The sequence below is a fragment of the Malus sylvestris genome, chromosome 11 (assembly GCF_916048215.2).
Source record: "Malus sylvestris chromosome 11, drMalSylv7.2, whole genome shotgun sequence".
NCBI classification, from domain to species: domain Eukaryota; kingdom Viridiplantae; phylum Streptophyta; class Magnoliopsida; order Rosales; family Rosaceae; genus Malus; species Malus sylvestris.
This window is the reverse complement of record NC_062270.1, coordinates 7,642,245-7,662,496: the sequence shown is the minus strand read 5'-3', so window position 1 is coordinate 7,662,496 and position 20,252 is coordinate 7,642,245. Positions and strand designations below refer to the sequence as shown.

General features: G+C 35.4%; 2 protein-coding genes and 1 long non-coding RNA gene across 9 annotated transcripts; all 3 read left to right on the top strand.

Moving 5' to 3' along the window:
* Positions 1-1,323: 1,323 nt before the first annotated feature.
* Positions 1,324-4,177, top strand: LOC126588789 (tropinone reductase homolog At1g07440-like). Of its 2 annotated transcripts, none has more exons than XM_050253909.1 (5): positions 1,324-1,487; positions 1,672-1,843; positions 2,154-2,370; positions 3,176-3,282; positions 3,864-4,177. In XM_050253909.1, the coding sequence occupies exons 1-5, from the start codon at positions 1,414-1,416 to the stop codon at positions 4,050-4,052; spliced, it is 759 nt and encodes a 252-aa protein (XP_050109866.1). In that variant the 5' UTR covers positions 1,324-1,413; the 3' UTR covers positions 4,053-4,177. The 2 variants fall into 2 exon arrangements, with proteins under 2 accessions (XP_050109866.1, XP_050109865.1); XM_050253908.1 differs by having other exon boundaries at positions 1,672-1,879.
* A 2,382-nt stretch (positions 4,178-6,559) lies between these two features.
* On the top strand, positions 6,560-7,738 carry LOC126588790 (uncharacterized). The gene is made up of 2 exons (XR_007611605.1): positions 6,560-7,429; positions 7,502-7,738. It is a non-coding gene; the product is annotated as an uncharacterized LOC126588790 (long non-coding RNA).
* A 696-nt stretch (positions 7,739-8,434) lies between these two features.
* Positions 8,435-15,014, top strand: LOC126588786 (tropinone reductase homolog At2g29330-like). Of its 6 annotated transcripts, XM_050253898.1 has the most exons (6): positions 8,435-8,592; positions 8,772-8,979; positions 9,606-9,822; positions 10,092-10,198; positions 10,616-10,690; positions 14,714-15,014. In XM_050253898.1, exons 1-6 carry the CDS (start codon positions 8,519-8,521, stop codon positions 14,825-14,827), a joined length of 795 nt encoding a protein of 264 aa, XP_050109855.1. In that variant the 5' UTR covers positions 8,435-8,518; the 3' UTR covers positions 14,828-15,014. The 6 variants fall into 6 exon arrangements, with proteins under 6 accessions (XP_050109855.1, XP_050109856.1, XP_050109860.1 ...); XM_050253899.1 differs by lacking the exon at positions 14,714-15,014 and having other exon boundaries at positions 8,772-8,943; positions 10,616-10,986; XM_050253903.1 differs by lacking the exon at positions 14,714-15,014 and having other exon boundaries at positions 8,539-8,591; positions 8,769-8,979; positions 10,616-10,986.
* Positions 15,015-20,252: the final 5,238 nt, after the last annotated feature.

Genomic DNA, 20,252 nt, shown 5'->3' with positions numbered 1-20,252 from the left:
TTATGATGTGTGTTACTACTGTGACTTATTCTTTCAAGCTTAATGGGGATCCTGTGGGATTCGTACACCCAAAACGAGGGATTCGGCAAGGGGATCCATTGTCTCCGTTCTTGTTTGTAATATGTGCAGAAGGCCTCTCGGCTTTGTTGGATGATTGGGAAGCTCAAGGCCAGATTCATGCTATTAAGGTTTGTAATGAAGCTCAAGGCCAGATTCGATGCAGGCGGAAGTTGCTGCAGCACGGGAAGCTGCTGTTTTTGCACTTTAGTGGCGTGCTGACCAGGTTATATTGGAAGGTGATGCGCTGCTAGTAGTTGCTGCAATCCAAAACAATGCAATGGCTAACCATGTACCGTTTGCGTTATTATTGGAAGACACCAGGAGGATTATGCAGTCCTTTAAATCGTGGAAAGCAGGCTTTGTACGATGAAATGCAAACTCGGTGGCTCACCGACTAGCTAGATTCAATTTAACTTTGGATCATCCGGTTTCGTGGTTTGAGGGACCTCCTGATTTAATTTTTGATCTCTTGTTGGAGGATGGTGTTCACAGTTAACATTTGGTTGTTTGGAATTTAGTCCTTATTATTTTATGCGAGACATACTCTTTTTACATTATTTGGGTTACTTACCGGTAAGGTTTTTATATAGGCCCTCTGTTAGCACATTTTCCCTATTTGTACGTTGTTCTAGTTATTAATGAATAGTGTACTCCTTTAAAAAAAAAATGATTTCTAATTTTTACATTATTAATAATTATTATTTTTTCTTTTAATTTGCTTTAACCATGGGGCACAAATTTGGACTCAAAAGTTAACAAAATGTGAGCTGCACTTGTCACATCATCACCTAATGACTTATTTGACAGATTGACTAACGATTGTATGACATTAGTACCAAATCAGAGGTTGTATTTTATTAATCTTTTAAAAGATAAGCACTTGGTGACATTTCAACTTCTCTTTGGCCACCATTGTGTGATTCATCAACGCATGCAATCGAATTCCAAACGTGTTGTGTGAAATATGAATCTGAAATTTATCCTCAATTATTGTACTTGTAACGATTGGATTGGAGGTTGTAACGATTGGATTGGAGGTTGTGTGTAATTGAATGACATTGTACGATTGGATGAAATATAATTTAGTCAAATTCAAATTGAAGAACAATCAATTTGCATACTTTGCCATATCAAAACAAGCAAACAAAAAGTTGAAAGTTGCAAGTTGCTAGTTTCCAAAAAAACAAGAAAAAGTTGCAAGTTGCTGAGGAGAAACTATTTGTAGGCGGCTGGCACGCTTACTTTTCCCTGGCCACCAAAATAAGACTTATAATCATTATCGATTAGAAATATAAAATATAAACCACTAAGTATTTGCAGAGAGCAGACAGGGAGAATAGAGAGCAGATAGAGATGAATAGCAGAGCGAGGAGATGGTCTCTTCGTGGAATGACAGCTCTTGTCACTGGTGGAACCAAAGGAATTGGGTTAGCTTCTCTAAAGTTGGATAATTAAGAACGTTAATCTTTTTTTTAGTTTCAATTTTTCTTAAACACGCAATACAATATTCTCTTTATCCGTCCAATTGTCCCTTGTTTTTTTCTGTTTCAGAATTATGGGTTTGAATTATTTTTTACAATTCTATGCTAAATTAGTGAAGTGTTTATTTAGGTATGCTATAGTGGAGGAATTGGCAGGGCTGGGTGCAATTGTGCATACTTGTTCCCGAAATGAAGCTGACCTTAATGACTGCCTGAGTCAGTGGGAGAAGAAGGGTTTCCAAGTAACTGGCTCAGTCTGTGATGTGGTGTCTAAAACCCAAAGAGAGGAGCTTATAAATAAGGTCTCATCACTTTTTGAAGGCAAACTTAACATCCTTGTAAGTAGTAGACTGATCAATTGAAATAACATATATGCATGAATCATTAATCATCATCACGTTTTCATAACAAACTAAACATCCTCGTAAATATTTCTGTTTGCTATAAACGTTTTAATAATTCGTAAAATTGTACTTTTTTTTAACTCAAAGATGTACACTTACGTATGTATTTTTTACAATTGATACACGTAATTTTCATGCTTTTTTCAATAATACATACAAGCTAAAACGTTATGTTATGCTAAACCTTTCCAGTAATATCTTGTTATAGATAAACAATGTGGGGACCAGCATACTGAAAGCAACGCTAGAGTACACAGCTGAAGACTACTCATTCGTAATGAGTACCAATCTTGAATCTGTTTACCACTTGTGCCAACTTTCACATCCTCTTCTCAAAGCTTCAGGAGCTGCTAACATCATTTTTTTGTCCTCTACTGCTGGTGTGGTCTCAATTGATGTTGGATCTATATATTCTGCCACTAAAGGTGCTTATAGTTAATTTCCTTTTATAATTTTGACCTTTATAAAAATAAAAAAAATAAACATATATTGTTTATAATTTGTAAATTAAAAAATTTAAAAAAAAAAACTTCATTCAAATCCTTAAAAAATTCACTTTTAGACTAATACTTTATATAAGATTAAAAACTAATTTTGTGCGCAACATGAACTTTGTGCGCAAGACATGCAGCAAACCAACTCCAAAAAAGTAGACACAAAATGAGCCGATACCCACCTATATAGAAAGCCTTTAAGGGAAGGGATCCCTATTTTCCAAAAAAAAAAATGGGGACACCCTCTTAACCGTTAGATTTAACTTTAATGAAATTCTGTGGCCTGTGATTTAATCTCAACCACAGAATTTCATTAAAGTCAGATATAATGGTCAAGAGGGAGCCCCATTTTTTTTTTTAAATAGGGATCTCTTCCCTTAAAGGGTCTGCACCCATATCAACTTAAAACACTCATTAAGAAATACCCACAAAAAATCTCACCAAAAAGACACTTATTAATAAAAATACTAAGACGTAAATAAATAAGCAACAATCTATGAAAAGATAAAGAAGAGAGGCTAGAAAAATGGGGAGAGGGATTGCCATCGGCCTCCAGTCGAATCAAGAGGCCGGCAACTATGGAGTTTGAAAATTCAGGGTTTGGTAAGAGGAGAAAAGAGGAGTGGCTAGTTTCAAAAGAGGTTGAGATGAGAAGCACCTAAAATTTGATTACAATATTTTTGGTGTGTGATTTTAAATGTTAGACCAAAGTGTGGCTTTTCTTATTGTATCTCAGGTGCACTAAATCAGTTAGCAAAAAACTTAGCATGTGAGTGGGCGAGAGATAACATAAGGACCAACAGTGTGGCACCTTGGTTCATCAAGACTCCCCTCACTGATCCTGTAAGATTATTCTAATCACGTTCTTGTGCATGCCTTTTATTTTCCTTTTTTTAAATACAACAGATGTTGCTGCAGGAAAATCAAAACCGCATTTAAGATACATGAGTGAATTCTTTGAACTTCTTATATTACAAGGGGTGTGCTATCAACACACCTCTTATGGATTTATGTTCTTTAATCTTTTTTTAATTTATCCGATTCGACGGTCGCAAATTAAAATGATGTGTGAGAAGTAAAAAAAAGTATGTGAATATCACACATCATATTACAATCATCTCATAACTTCAGGCCAATCCGTATTTCATTTATTAGTCTGCTAAAAGTCCATAGTCGAAATTGGAATAAAAAGTTGGGTTTTGCCAAAAGTCCATATGTCTTTTGTTTTTATTCATGTATAGGTTCTTAGACCTGACATGTTTACAGCAAGTTTCTGGGTGAAAAGTTTACAGCAAGTTTAGATGATACTTCTAGTCTTAATTAATTTGTTTACGAAGGGCTTGACCAATTACTAAGATGGTCGCTAATATATGTGTCCTACACATCCATTCTCTTTTCATCCATTATCTCTTCTATGCATGCAGATTCTCCGAAATGAAAAGAAATTGGAGATGATAAACTCTCGGTGCCCTTTAGGACGTCCTGGAGAGCCAGAGGAGGTGTCTTCCTTGGTAGCATTTCTATGCCTACCTGCAGCCTCTTACATTACTGGGCAGACTATTATCGTCGACGGCGGGGTGACCGTCAATGGCTTGCTCTTCCAAGGAGCATAACTTGGAAACAGTTCTAAAAAAAAATCTCGTATTTAACAATTCCAAAGTGGTGTGCTTTTATTGTATGTGCAAATAGGTGACATCATTAATGTTCTAATTAAATAAGAAAATAAAAGATTGCCAAACATTTGGTCTATTGACATTTAGTAGCGCTCTATTGGAAGAGCTTTCAAGCCTCGATTTTTTTTAGAGTAAAATTTTTACCAAGACAACAAAATTACAAAGAAAGAAATTCAATTACAATAAGCACACAACGCAAATATGAACCGGTTGGAAAATATTATTATTTAGATTTATTTTAATATTTGATATTTTGAGCTTAACCCGTTAGTATTAGGGTTTCGTTTCCTTGCCTATTAGGGTTAGATTACTTTTCTATATATATGGTATTTTGTAACACTATAGAAATAACAAATTATTCACAATGTAGTCTCTTAGGTTTTGTAGCCGTTCCTGCATTCTCAGTTAATTTAATAATATTCCTATTATTCTTGTTAGTCTTGTTGCACTCTGATATTCAACTTGGTTTTAGAGCATGTTTGATTCTTCGGGATCTAATCTACTTCTGTTTGTTCGTATCAGTTTTATTTCTTTCCAGTTTCCATTCGTAGATTTTTTACGTTTTCTGGTTTGGTTTTCAGTTTGTCCTTGGTAGTCTTCAAGAAAGGAAAAAAAATTCTGTTTTTGAAAAAAAAAAAGAATTTGGTGAATTTGTCTCACACCCAAATTTGAAAATGCTTCATCGCACTAGGATTTCTGCATTCCCCAGCCCCACCTTGCATCTGGATCCGTCCACAACCGTACACCTGTGAAAAAAAAAAAAAAGAAAGGCTGATGTTGCTGGTTGGTTCGCACATAAGAAAAAAAAGGAAGGACGAAGGAAGGAAAACAAAAAGGGGGGGGGGAGAAGGAAGGAAAAAAAAATTTGGTTGTTTTGAGGTTTTGTTGCCCGTGTATTCTTGCATTGGGTATGGTATTGGAACTTGGCATTGGGCATGGTATTGGAATTTGGCATTGGAAATCGGCATCGACATCGACATTAGCATTGGCATCGACATCGGCATTAGCACTGGAATTTGAAGTCTTGCATCCACATCTATTTTAGCAAACTCATGTCGTGTACCGCCATGAGTTTGACGGGGGTCTTGGAAAATATTATTATTTAGATTTATTTTAATGTTTGGTATTTTGGGCTTAGCCCGTTAGAATTAGGGTTTCGTTTTCTTGCCTATTAGGGTTAGATTACTTTTCTATATATATGGTACTTTGTAACTCTATAGATGTAACTCTATAGAAATAACAAGTTATTAGTCTCTTAGGGTTTTGTAGCCGTTCCGGCATTATCAGTTAGTTTAATAATATTCTTATTATTCTTGTTAGTCTTGTTCGTTGCGCACTCTGATATTCAACTGAACCTTCAAAGTAAAAGCAAAAATGGCCCAAAACAAAGGTTTGAGCACAAAAAAACCGCAACAAATCCTAGCAACTTGCTACTCCACTGCCAAAACGCCACCAACCCACCATCTCAAACCATCGTTCCCAACAGACGCCTGAGATCGGCTAAACACAACCCCCAAACTGGATGGAGAGAAGATTGCGACATCCTCCAAACAACACCACCAAGATCGCCAGTTAATTGGAAATGATCGACATGTATGATTAGAACAATAAAAAATGCTTCTATAATCTATGCAAACTTCAAGCAATAGGTAGTAGTAGAAGCAGGAAATTCAAATAAATAGATTTTATTGAGAAGCAACAAAACTCCTCAAGAAGCATTGCACATCATCGTTTTCCTTACATGGCTGATCATAAAATTAATTTTCTGGATTACTGGAGGGCATATCTCTATCAATGCTCAACGATACAAGTAATTTTTTTTTTGGTTCTTGGAAAAAAAATTAGATAGGAATCTTATTACGTTTCATGTAATATGCCCCTTTTTTACTTTTCGTTCAATTAAAAGTTAAAAAATAATTAATTTAAGTGGTGAGGTGAACTTAGATGATAGATGTCAGAAAAATGCTTTAAACTGAACCCTCCAAAGATTACATAAATATGGTTTGGACAACTTGCTTATCAACTATTCTCAGAACTTCATATGTCTAGCTTGTTGTAGAGCCTGTTTCCAATTCGAAATGCTGTTTAAATAACTAAAGCAATTGCAGAGACATGATAATGTTAAGTAAAAATAGTTTAAAATGTTTTTGGTTTAAAAGATACTTGGAAGTGTTTTGCGGAAGACAAACATGCTACGCAATGTAAAAAAAAAAAAAAATACTTTCAAAGGGAGCCATATTTTCATCCCATCAGACCGAGATTCTTACGTATAGTCGTGGGAATATTAAACTCATTCTGTGACCCTTAACAAGATTGCATTAAAAAAAAAAATTACATTTTATCTCTTTAAGTTTGAGATCGATTGTAACTTCTTACAATATTTTTAAAATATTTTAATTTCATACATTTACTTATCATTTTATTTCAATTTCATATATATTGTTATCTTACAAACATTTTAATTTCATGCATCTACTTATCATTTTATATCAATTTCATATATACAATTAAATGATGACGTGACAAATATGAGATCTACATTTATGCTGACATGATTGCTAAATTTATGCCATGACAAACAAATTAATTTTTTATGCATTTAAAATATAATAATTTACACTTAAAAAATAAAAAAAAAACTGAAACCCATCTTCCCCACCTACCTTCTTCCTCTCCTCGACTCTCTTCACCTACCCTCCCATCCAAAAAAACCACCCGCAACCGCCCCCCTTCCCCTTCCCCGCAACCCAAACCCACCCCTTCCCGCCCCACCCCCACCTCCCCCGCAACCTCCCCCCCCCCACCCCACCCTACATCTTCTCGAGCAACCTCGCCGCCTTTCTTTCTCCAAACTCGTTTTCCTCCTCCTCTTCAACCATTAACAACTTCAAAAGCTCCAAATTGATGAAATTGTGTTCATTTTATGAATTCCTTTGATTTGCAAATTTAAAAAATTGTAAAGATTTTGAAAATTTCATTTCAACTCCATTTAAAATTGACGAAATAGGATCTGGGCTTGAAGCCCCCTTTCACCACGAAAATAGAAAATAAATGAGGATTTGGCTTGATACAGGCGCTAGACGGTGCTAGTGGATGCAGGTGCAGTACAAATATGGTAAGGGTACCGGCTTTTTTGGTTACATCTGCTCGAGGCAAGCAGGTCGGGCTTGTGGATGCAGGGGTCTGGGCGCGGTGCGGTGGTTCAAACAGATTGCAGCAGAGGTCATCGCGACAATCAAATGGCAGCTCTTTGTGGTTCATCGGGTCTAATATCGTAGCGGTGGTTCAGAACAGATTCGTGGTTCAGAATCGATCAGGTGCGGCAGTGGTTTGGGCTTCAATCAGATTTATGGTCTGGGTTTCAGTAGCGGGTCGATATCTGGTTGCAGGTCCTTGCGTGAATGGATAAGGGCATGTGCGAACGATCCGTGAAATTTGCCCATGGCTGATCGTACATGGGGCTATGCCGATAGAGAGATGGAAGCTGTGCGCGTTTCTCTTTACGGCTAGGGTTTCGTAGGTGCGTTGGTGGTGGTGCTGGAGGAGGAAGAGGGTGATTGCCCAGATGCCCTTTTCAATTTTTGTTTGTTTTTAATTATAATATAAATTGATTTTTTATTAAATAATCCTTTTTTATTATTTTCTTATTCACATGGTGCAAAGTTGAGAATCATGTCATCATTTACCACATTATCATGTAACGGTTGACTTAACAGATATTTTAACGGATGTATAAAACTGAAAATAAAATATAATTAAATGTATGAAATTGAAATGTTTTAAAGATGTTGTATAAGGTTGTAATTTATACCATACTTGATGGGGTAAAATGTAATTTAACCTTAAAAAATGTGGAGCAAGAAGAATTGTATGCCTATAAACAATACTCTCAATGATATGTCTATTTGCTGAAAAATTAACCAAAAAGACATCGATCTCGTTCAGGACGAACCGTAATACCTTCCTTTTGTTTTCTAGCTCCAAAAGTATCTTTGCTTTCTAGTTCCAAAAGTTTGTTGAAATAGTGTTCTTTAAACTTTGATTCTTTATAGTGTATAATTCATTAGTGTCACGAATCAAGTTTTCAAAACGAGCTTTATAGAATACGAGTTTAGAATTCGTACTGAACTATTGAACGATTGAATCGAAAGTTGTATGAAATAGAAAGTCATTGAACGATGTTGAAATTGGATGAAATATAATTTAGTCAAATTCAAATTGGACAATCAATTTGCATAGTTTGCCACGCCAAAACAAGCAAACAAAATGTTGCAAGTTGCTGAATGAATAGATGGCACGCGTACTTTTCCCTGGCCGCCAAAATATACAATAGTTATCCTATCGAAAAGAAATATAATAAAAACCACAAAGTATTTGCATAAAGATAGATTAGAGAGCAGATAGAGATGAATAGCAGAGAGAGGAGATGGTCTCTTCGTGGAATGACAGCTCTTGTCACCGGTGGAACCAAAGGAATTGGGTTAGCTTCTATATTTGGATACTTAAGAACATTAATCTTCTTTTAGTTTCAATTTTCCTATACATCCAATGCAATATTCTCTTTATTTCTCCACTTGTCCCATGTTTTCTTCTGTTTTAGAATTATGGGTTTGAATTATTTTGTATTGCTCTATGTTAAATTAGTAAAGTTTTATTTAGGTATGCGATAGTGGAGGAATTGGCAGGGCTGGGTGCAATTGTGCATACTTGTTCCCGAAATGAAGTTGACCTTAATGACTGCCAGAGTCAGTGGGAGAAGAAGGGTTTTCAAGTCACAGGCTCAGTCTGTGATGTGGTGTCAAAAACCCAAAGAGAGGAGCTTATAAACAAGGTCTCATCACTTTTTGATGGCAAACTCAACATCCTTGTAAGTAAAGATTGATCAGTTGAAGGGCTGGTTTGGTATTGTTGTGCTTTGAAAAAAAATTGTTTCTGCTATGCTGTGAGAATAAGCAACTGTAAAATAAAGCAGTAGAGTGTTTGGTAAACTTTTTTGTAAAAGTACTTTTAAAAAAAAAACAATATTATAGTGTTTGATAAACTTTTATGTAAAACAGATGTGAAAAAAAAACTGGTTTTTCAAAGCTAGGTTTTGCAGCTTTGTGTTTTTGGTTTTTTTTCACCCAAAACTGTGAAAAAAAATTGAAGCTGAATGTTTACCAAACATAAAAAAGCTGGGAACTTTTTTTGATATCTACTTTTTTCAGAATCACCTCAGTACCAAACCAGGACGAAATAAGATATGTGGATGAATCATGAATCATCATCACACTTTCAAGACAAACTAAACATCCTCTCGTAAATAACTCTGTTGTACACATTTCAAAATTCAATAATTTGTAAGATTGTAAGTTTTTTAAAACTCAAAAATGTGTACACGTATATATGTACTTTTTACGTTTAATACACATAATTTTCATGCATTTTTCAATAATACATATAAGCTAAAATCGTTATGTTATGCTAAACCTTTACAATAATGTCTTGTTATAGATAAACAATGTGGGGACTAGCTTGACGAAAGCAACGCTAGAGTACACAGCTGAAGATTACTCATTCATAATGAGTACCAATCTTGAATCTGCTTACAACTTTTGCCAGCTTTCACATCCTCTTCTCAAAGCTGCAGGAGCTGCTAGCATTGTTTTTTTGTCCTCTACTGCTGGTGTGGTCTCAATAGATGGTGAATCTATATATTCTGCCACTAAAGGTGCTTATAGTTAATCCTTATATAGATTTCCGACTTTTATTAAAAATTGAAAAGTATCATATATTGTTTATAATTAGTTAAAAATTCATTCAATTCTTTGAAAAAAATATATCACTTTTAGACTAACACCTTACATCAGATTAAAAAATTTAAAAGTATCATATATTGTTTATATCACTTTTAGACTAACCTAAAATTTGATTACGCTGTTTTTGGTGTGTGATTTTTAATGTTAGACCAAAGTGTGGCTTTTCTTTACTGTATCTCAGGTGCAATGAATCAGTTAGCAAAAAACTTAGCATGTGAGTGGGCGAAGGATAACATAAGGACCAACAGTGTGGCACCTTGGTTCATCACGACTCCCCTCGCTGAACCTGTAAGATTATTCGGATCACGTTCTTGTGCATGCATTTTATTTTTATTTATTTTTAAATACAATCGATGTTGCGGCAGGAAAATCAAAACTACATATAAGATACATGAGTGAATTCTTTTAACATCTTATATTTACAATCATCTCATAATTTCAAGCCAATTCGTATTTCGTTGATGATTCTGCCAAAAGCCCATAATTGAAATTAGAATAAAAAGTTGGGTTTTGCCAAAAGTCCATATGTCTTGTTTATTCATGTATAGGTTCTTAGACCTGACTTGTTTACAGCAAGTTTAGATCATACTTCTAATCTTAATTAATTTGTTTACGAATAACTTGACCAATTATTAAGATCGTCGCTAATACATGTGTCCTACACATCCATTCTCTTTTCATCTATTATCTCTTCTTTGCATGCAGTTTCTCCGAAATGAAAAGAAATTGGAGATGATAAACTCTCGGTGCCCTTTAGGACGTCCTGGAGAGCCAGAGGAGGTGTCTTCCTTGGTAGCATTTCTATGTCTACCTGCAGCCTCTTACATTACTGGGCAGACTATTATCGTCGACGGCGGGGTGACCGTCAATGGCTTGCTCTTCCAAGGAGCATGACTTGGAAACAGTTCTGCATGGATACATAATTGCATATGCAGTCGTAGAGACAGTGCTGCAGGTCTGGAAAAATAAAATCTCGTATCTAATTCTAAAGTGGTGTGCTTTAATTGTATGTGAAAATAGGTGACATTAATTTATAATTTAATATGTAAATAAAAGATTGCCAACCATTCGGTCTATTGACATTTCGTTTCACTCTAGTAGAAGAGCTTCCAAGTTTGGAAAATTTTTTTTTGTTGTTTATTTAAAGGATAAAATTATTATCAAGACAACATAATTACAAAGAAAGAAGCTCAATCACAATAAGCACACAACATAGATGTAGGCCTCCAGAGTAAAGCAAAAATGGCCCAAAACAAAAGTTTGAGACCACCACAAAAGAAAAAAACCGCAACAAACCCTAGCAACTTGCTACCCTTCGCCGCCGCTAGAACGCCACCAACAAACGCCTGAGATCACGCCAAACCTGATGAAGAGAAGACTCCAACATCTCAAAGAGCACCACCGAAATCGCCAGTTCATTGAAAATGATCGACATGTATGTATGATCAAAACAATAAAAAATGCTTCTATAACATGTTCAAACTTCAAGCATTAGGTAGTACTAGAAGCAAGAAATTCAAATGACTAGATTTTATTGAGAAACAACAAAACTCCTCAAGAAGCATTGCACATCATCTTTTTCCTTGGCCCCTCAAAGATACAACAAGGCTGATGACATGTTCCTATCAATACTCAACGATACAAGATTTTTTATGTTCTTAGCAAAAAATTAAGACAGGGATCTTATTATCAGTGACAAAGTCAGCATAAGATCATTGGTTGCTCTTGACCCAACAAGTTAAAAACCTTCATGTATATTTGTTTGCGTATTATATTTGACCCCTATAAACAACTAAGGCAAACGAAATTTACAACCTCCTCCTCCTACTTCTTCTACTTTATTCTATCACATTTGTCTTCTTTCTCTCCTCTTGTGTGTGATTCTATTGTGACCACCATGTGCTCAATGAAATACCTTAGTTGACAAGTCTTAACAATCTTCAACATTACTCCACGGCATCTTGCATCCACCATTGACAAGCCTCTACAATAATAATAGTTGTCGACATACGTTAGCATAAGCTTTCGGTATATGTTGGCAGGAATTGGTAGGTGCCTACTAGGTGCTCGACGAAATACTCCAATGAAGCTTTTTTAGTTGATATGATGACCCTACATTCATGTTATATGTCCCTTTTTTTTCTTTTCGTACAATTAAAGATTAAAAAATAATTAAACTTAAGTACTGAGGTGAACTTAGACGAGAAATGTTACAAAAACTCTTTAAGCAACATCAACTGACCCCTCCAAAGATTACCTAAAGATGATTTGGACGACTTGCTCTTTAAGTATTCTCATAACTTCATATGTCTAGCTTGTTACAGGGGGCGGTTTCCAATTGAAAGTGCTAGTGAAATAACTAAAGCCCTTTTAAATATGATGATGTTAAGTAAAAATAGTTCAAAATGTTTATGGGTTTAAACAATACTCTCAATGACATGTCTATTTGCTGAAAAATTAACCGAAAAGACATCGATCTCGTTCAGGACGAACCGTAATACCTTCCATTTGTTTCTAGCTCCAAAAGTATCTTTGCTTTCTAGTTCCAAAAGTTTGTTGAAATAGTGTTCTTTAAACTTCAATTCTTTATAGTGTATAATTCATCGGTGTCACGAATCAAATTCAAAACGAGCTTTATAGAATATGAGATTAGAATTCGTCCTGAATTATTGAATCACTGTGTAACGATTGAATCGAAAGTTGTATGAAATAGACAGTCATTGTAAGATGTTGAAATTGGATGAAATATAATTTAGTCAAATTCAAATTGGACAATCAATTTGCATTAGTTTGCCACGTCAAAACAAGCAACCAAAATGTTGCAAGTTGCTGAATGAACAGATGGCACGCGTACCTTTCCCTGGCCGCCAAAATATACAATAGTTATCCTATCGAAAAGAAATATAACCGAAACCACAAAGTATTTGCATAAAGATAGATTAGAGAGCAGACAGGAAGATTAGAGAGCAGATAGAGATGAATAGCAGAGAGAGGACATGGTCTCTACGTGGAATGACAGCTCTTGTCACCGGTGGAACCAAAGGAATTGGGTTAGCTTCTCTAAATTTGGATACTTAAGAACATTAATCTTCTGTTAGTTTTAATTTTCCTATACATCCAATGCAATATTCTCTTTATTTCTCCACTTGTCCCGTGTTTTCTTCTGTTTTAGAATTATGGGTTTGAATTATTTTGTATTGCTCTATGTTAAATTAGTAAAGTTTTATTTAGGTATGCGATAGTGGAGGAATTGGCAGGGCTGGGTGCAATTGTGCATACTTGTTCCCGAAATGAAGTTGACCTTAATGACTGCCTGAGTCAGTGGGAGAAGAAGGGTTTTCAAGTCACTGGCTCAGTCTGTGATGTGGTGTCAAAAACCCAAAGAGAGGAGCTTATAAACAAGGTCTCATCACTTTTTGATGGCAAACTCAACATCCTTGTAAGTAGAAGACTGATCAGTTGAAACAACATATGTGCATGAATCATGAATAACCATCATCACACTTTCAAGACAAACTAAACATCCTCTCATAAATAATTATGTTTGTTGTACACATTTCAAATTTCAATAATTTGTAAAATTGTACGTTTTTTAAAACTCAAAGATGTACTTTTTTACGTTTAATACACATAATTTTCATGTATTTTTCAATAATACATATAAACTAAAATCGTTATGCTATGCTAAACCTTTTCAATAATGTCTTGTTATAGATAAACAATGTGGGGATTGTCGAAGCGAAAGCAACGGTAGAGTACACAGCCGAAGATTACTCATTCATAATGAGTACCAATCTTGAATCCGCTTACAACTTTTGCCAACTTTCACATCCTCTTCTCAAAGCTGCAGGAGCTGCTAACATTGTTTTTCTGTCCTCTACTGCTGGTGTGGTCTCAATAAATGGTGCATCTATATATTCTGCTGCTAAAGGTGCTTATAGTTAATTTTCTTATATAGATTTCGACTTTTATTAAAAATTGAAAAGTATCATATACTGTTTATACTTAGTTAAAAATTCATTCAAATCTAAATATCACTTTTAGACTAACACCTTAAATCAGATTAAAAAATTGAAAAGTATCATACATTGTTTATATCACTTTTAGACTAACCTAAAATTTGATTACGCTGTTTTTGGTGTGTATTTTTAATGTTAGACCAAAGTGTGGCTTTTCTTTATTGCATCTCAGGCGCAATGAATCAGTTAGCAAAAAACTTAGCATGTGAGTGGGCGAAGGATAATATAAGGACCAACAGTGTGGCGCCTTGGTTCATCACGACTCCCCTCTCTGAACCTGTAAGATTATTTGGATCACGTTCTTGTGCATGCCTTTTATTTTTATTTTTTTTAAATACAATCGATGTAGCGGCAAGAAAATCAAAACCACATTTAAGATACATGAGTGAATTGTTTTAACTTCTTATATTACAATCATCTCATAACTTCAAGCTAATCCGTATTTCGTTAATGAGTCTGCCAAAAACCTATGGTCAAAATTAGAATAAAAAGTTGGGTTTTGCCGAAAGTCCATATGTCTGTATAGGTTCTTAGACCTGACTTGTTTACAGCAAGTTTTTCGGTGAAAAGTTTACAGCAAGTTTAGATCATACATCTAGTCTTAATTAATTTGTTTACGAATAGCTTGACCAATTTTTAAGATCGTCGCTAATATATGTGTCCTACACATCCATTCTCTTTTCATCCATTATCTCTTCTATGCATGCAGGTTCTCCGAAATGAAAAGAAATTGGAGATGATAAACTCTCGATGCCCTTTAAGACGTCCTGGAGAGCCAGAGGAGGTGTCTTCCTTGGTAGCATTTCTATGCCTACCTGCAGCCTCTTACATTACTGGGCAGACTATTATCGTAGACGGCGGGGTGACCGTCAATGGCTTGCTCTTCCAAGGAGCATGACTTGGAAACAGTTATGCATGTATACATAATTGCATATGCAGTCATAGAGACAGTGTTGCAGGTCTGGAAAAATAAAATCTCGTATCTAATTCCAAAGTGGTGTGCTTTAATTGTATTTGAAAATAGGTGACATTAATTTCTAATTAAATAAGTAAAAGATTGCCAACCATATGGTATATTGACATTTCGTTTCACTCTAGTAGAAGAGCTTCCAAGCCTGGATTTTTTATTTTTTTTATTTTTTGGTTTGTTTAAAGGATAAAATCATTACCAAGACAATATAATTACAAAGAGGCTTTTTATTCAAAATGGTCTTTGAGATTTGCATCATCCATAAGTTTGGTCCCTAAGATTGTCCACCATCCATGATTTTGGTCCTTTCGTTGAAGCTTTTGGCCAGACGTTGGGGCAATTTTCAAAGCTTAGTAACTCAATTATTTCTTAACCAAATTCGACCTGTAATATATCAAAATGAAAATAAGAAAGTATAGAATAAGATTATATCTATTTGGAATCCCAATGGTTGCCAGAGATGGTCGGAAAATAGCCTCAAAGTTGACTGGTCTGAGGGAAAACTGGAAAACTCGCCGGAAACTGGGTAAACTTTAAATGTTCATAACTTCTTCAATACTCAACAAAATTAAGTGATTCAAAAACAAAAATCATACTTCTCGACGAGAGGAAGAGAATGGTACCCTTTTCAACAGACACTTTCGAGCCATTTTACGGCCAAACCACGACGAGTTAGCCGTTGAAAAAGGTAACATTCTCTTCTTCTCGTTGAAAAGTATGATTTTTGTTTTTGAATCACTTGATTTCGTTGAGTATTGAAGAAGTTATGAACGTTTAAAGTTTACCTAATTTTCGGCAAGTTACCGGCAAGTTTTTCAGTTTTTCTTCGGACCAGTCAACTTTGAGGCTATTTTCTGACCATCTCTGGCAATCATTGAGCTTCCAAATAGATATAATCTTATTTTACACTTTCCTATTTTCATTTTGATATATTATGGGTCGAATTTGGTTAAGAAACGATTGAGTTACGAAGCTTTAAAAATTGCCCAAACTTCCGGCCAAAAGCTTCAGCGGAAGGACCAAAATCATGGATGGTGGACAATCTCAGGGCTACTTCTATTGATTTTAAATCTTAAGGACCAAACTTATGGATGATGCAAATCTCATGAACCATTTTGAATAAAAAGCCTTACAAAGAAAGAGACTCAATCACAATAAGCACACAACATAGACGTGGACCTCCAGAGTAAAGCAAAAATGGCCCAAAACAAAAGTGTGAGGCCACCATAAAAGAAAAAACCGCAACAAACTCCAGCAACTTGCTACCCTCCGCAACCGCCAGAACGCCACCAACCAACCATCTCGAACCATCGTCCCAACAGATGCCTGAGATCACGCCAAACACGGCCTCCAAACCTGATGAAGAGAAGACTCCAACATCCTCCAAAGAGCACCATCGAGATCGCCAGTTCATTGAAAATGATCGACATGTATGATCAGAACAATAAAAAATGCTTCTATAACATGTTCGAACTTCAAGCATTAGGTCGTACTAGACAAAGTCAACATAGGATCATTGGTTGCTCTTGATATCAACAACTTAAAAACCTTCATGTATATTTGTTTGTGTATTGTATTTGACCCCTATAAACAACTAAGGCAAACAAAATTTACAACCTCCTCCTCCCACTTTTTTTTTTTCTACTTTATTCTATCACATTTGTCTTCCTTCTCTCTTCTTGTGTGCGACTCTATTGTGACCATCATGTGCTCGATGAAATATCTTAGTTGACAAGCCTTAACAATCTTCAACATTACTCCGCGGTATCTTGCATTCACCATTGACAAGCCTATAAAATAATAGTAGTTGTCGACATACGTTAGCCTAAGCTTTTAGTATGTGTTGGTAGGCATTGGTAGATGCCTACTAGGTGCTTGATGAAATAGTCCAATGAAGCTTTTTTAGTTGATATAATGATCCTATTATTTGAAAATTCTAACTTCACCATTGCTTATTACGTTAATGTAATATGTCCTTTTTTTTCTTTTCGTGCAATTAAAGATTAAAAAATAACTAAACTTAAGTGCTGAGGTGAACTTAGACGAGAGATGTTACAAAAACCCTTTAAGCAACATCAACTGACCCCTCCAAAGATTACCTAAAGATGATTTGGACAACTTGCTCTTCAAGTATTCTCATAACTTCATATGTCTAGCTTGTTATAGGGGGCGGTTTCCAATTGAAAGTGTATTTGAAAGAACTAAAGCTCTTTTAAATATGATGATGTTAAGTAAAAATAGTTCAAAATGTCTCTGGGTTTAAAGAGAACTTGAACAGTTTTCTGGATTAAGCACGTGCTATGCAATTTTTGAAATCTTAAAAAAAAACAAAAAAAAAACACTTGTATTTATATTAAAAAATTCGATATGGTTAAAATAAAAAGAAAACTAATGAAAAGGGCTTGAAAATTTTAAGTTTTAATGATAAGGACAAAATAAAGGGTAAAGTGAATAGTACTATGATTGACTTTTTAGTGTAAAAATATGGTTGTTCGTTAAAGTGAATAGTACCGGGTGCTTTTCGTTAAAGTTCCCTAAAATAAAACCGCTTCTAAGAAAAAATACTTTTAATAAAAAAATATTTTCAAACGGAGCATAGTTTCATCCCACCTGTTGCCGAGATTCTTACGCATCATCGTGTGAGTATTAAACTTATCGTTTGACCATTAACAACAGATTGCATTAAAAAAAATACAAGGTAGAATTGTATGCCTTCAGACAATAGTCTCAATGACATATCTATTTGCCAAAAGTTAAACCAAAAAGTCATCGATCTCACTCTTGATGTGGGACTGTAAACACACAAGTTCTCTCCCACTCTAATATTTTCCATTTGTATTCCTGTTCCAAAAGTATCTTTGAAATAACGGTTCTTTATGTACCGTTTGGTACGTGGAACAGGAACGGAATGGGATGGGACGAGGCGTTCCGTTTCACGTTTGGTGGGCCTAAAACGGATGGAACGCGCTGTTCCACGAGACGAATTTTGGGTGAATTTTCGTTCCACCTCACCCCTAGAACGACTCGTTCTACATCCGTGGAACACAAAATTATAAAATCTCCGTCTCCTTTTTCTTCCTCTTTGTTTCCATCCAAGGGCATCTTTGCTCCCTCTCCGTTTCGTCCCGTCCTGTCCCGTCCCGTCCCGTCCCATTCCGTTCAGTCTCATCCGGTTCCGTCTCGTCCCATCTGCGTACCAAACGATACCTTAATTTCCAATTCTTCATGTGTTGCATTCTTTCATATTTTAAGCTAATCGCCATTAGTACTATCCACCTAAGAAATGAGATTTTGAGTTTAACTCTTGGAAATAATGAGTTTAATATCAATTTATTATGCTGACTTGGAGTTCCCCACTAATAAGCATCTGACACCTATCCTTCTACTTCTTAAGTGACACTAAAATACCCATTTTACCCTTATATTCATTTCACAAAATAGTTAAATAATTAAAAAAAAATCGAAGTTGTGGGGTGAGCTCCAACGCTTTCCTGCAAATCGAAAATACCCATTTCTCCATCTCCCATCCGCATCCCCATCCCCCATACCCATTCTCCATCCCTCCACGGTTCCACCAGTCCACCCATCCTGCCCTTCCGCATCATCTCTCTCCCTATCTCTGTCTTTCTCTCTCTCTCTTCCCTTTTTTATTTCTTCTCTTTCCTGCTCCAGAGTAAGAACAAAAACGATGTCGGCGAACTCCGGCTGATAGATCGAGATTGACGACAGCATATCTGAGTTGGGTTGCCGCCGTCAATCTCTGGGTTCCATGTAGAGGTAAGAGCAGAACAGAGAGGGGAAAGGAAAGAAAGAGAAAGTCGAACAGGGAGAAGGATGATGATGCCAGAAAAATCACCGACCGGTGATGAAGGTGGGTGCGGGTGGTTCGGCGTCGTCGTCATGCTCGGGAGACCTTGATGTCATTTTTGAGTTTATTTTAAAATATTTGTCAATTTTTAAATTTACAAGAATAAAATATACAGATATCAAATGTTCATGGAATTCCCAGTCAGCGTATGTGACAGGTACCTGGAAAAACTTCTCAAGAAAGAGAAGAAATATATCATGGTATACTATGAGAATTTTGTAGTATTTCTAGAACATGAACTACTACATTATATACGACATAACACAAGTGGTAAGAGAAATAATTTTAAACATTTCACCTTTATACCATGACATATAGTATATTCAATTATATTCCAAAAACACTGAAAAAGCTCTTATATGATACATTATATACTATTGTTTTTGCAATTCCAAGGGAGCCAATGTTTTTTTCTAAACTAAATTAGAAATGGCAAAGAAAAGTTACGATCCGTTACTCTTAAAAAAAGAAGATTGGATTTTGCGACCTTTGTCGGTAGAATAAAAAGCTAGCCGGGTCTTTCTTTTGTTTCTTTAAACAGCCAGGTCATAATCAGATTTTTATAAACAAAGCGAATCAATGCGATTTAGTTTGTCCCTATAAAACCAGAATAAAAAATTGGATATTGAGTAGAATTTCGATTTCGATTTGTCACGCTTAGCAAGGTGCTGTTCAGATTTGAGGGATGCTAGTCACGTTTTATTCAACAGGAAGGTGTTGTTTAGATTTGAGGGATGCGAGCTATATCACTTTAATCTTCTCATTTTACTTTTTATGTCTCATTTTTATTATACAATGTTGCTTCATGATGGGAATTATTTCTGAAAAAGTGGTCTACATGATAGATATTTCGATCATCAAGTAATATTGCAACATGAGAAGAAAAGCCAAAAATATAAAAAAAAGATCTAAGTGATAAGCTTGCTAATATTCCCCTTCAAATTATTTAGTTTCACAGTGCTATTAAGGTAAGAAAGTGAAAAAATAATAATTATTTGGCACATTGTATATTCAATTAATTAACTCGTAAATAAAAAAATTATGAATTAGTACGCATAAGCTAGTGTGAGGTTCAAAGAAAATGAAACATACATAGTTGTCACACTTGGCTCTGAGTTCAAGAAACACTTCTATCAGATGACTTTTAAAAACACTTCTGTTAGACAATTTAGGCTGATCATATAATCACATAATACTGTCGCCATGAGGAAGGTTTAGATTTAAATTTTTTCTCTCTAAGTTGAGCAAGATTATAGAGTAAATGAAGTTGTGATGATTTAAATTTTCAAAATCTAGTTGTAATTTTACATGCAGTGATGCAGAGAATAGTCCCCCACAAAAAAATCTAGTTGTAATTTTACATGCAGTGATGCAGAGAATAGAATCCCCCACAAAAAAGGTAAGAGAGAGAGAGAGAGAGAGAGAGAGAGAGAGAGAGAGAGAGAGTATATCTCAAATTTAGGCGCATGCACTTTTCATGTGTTT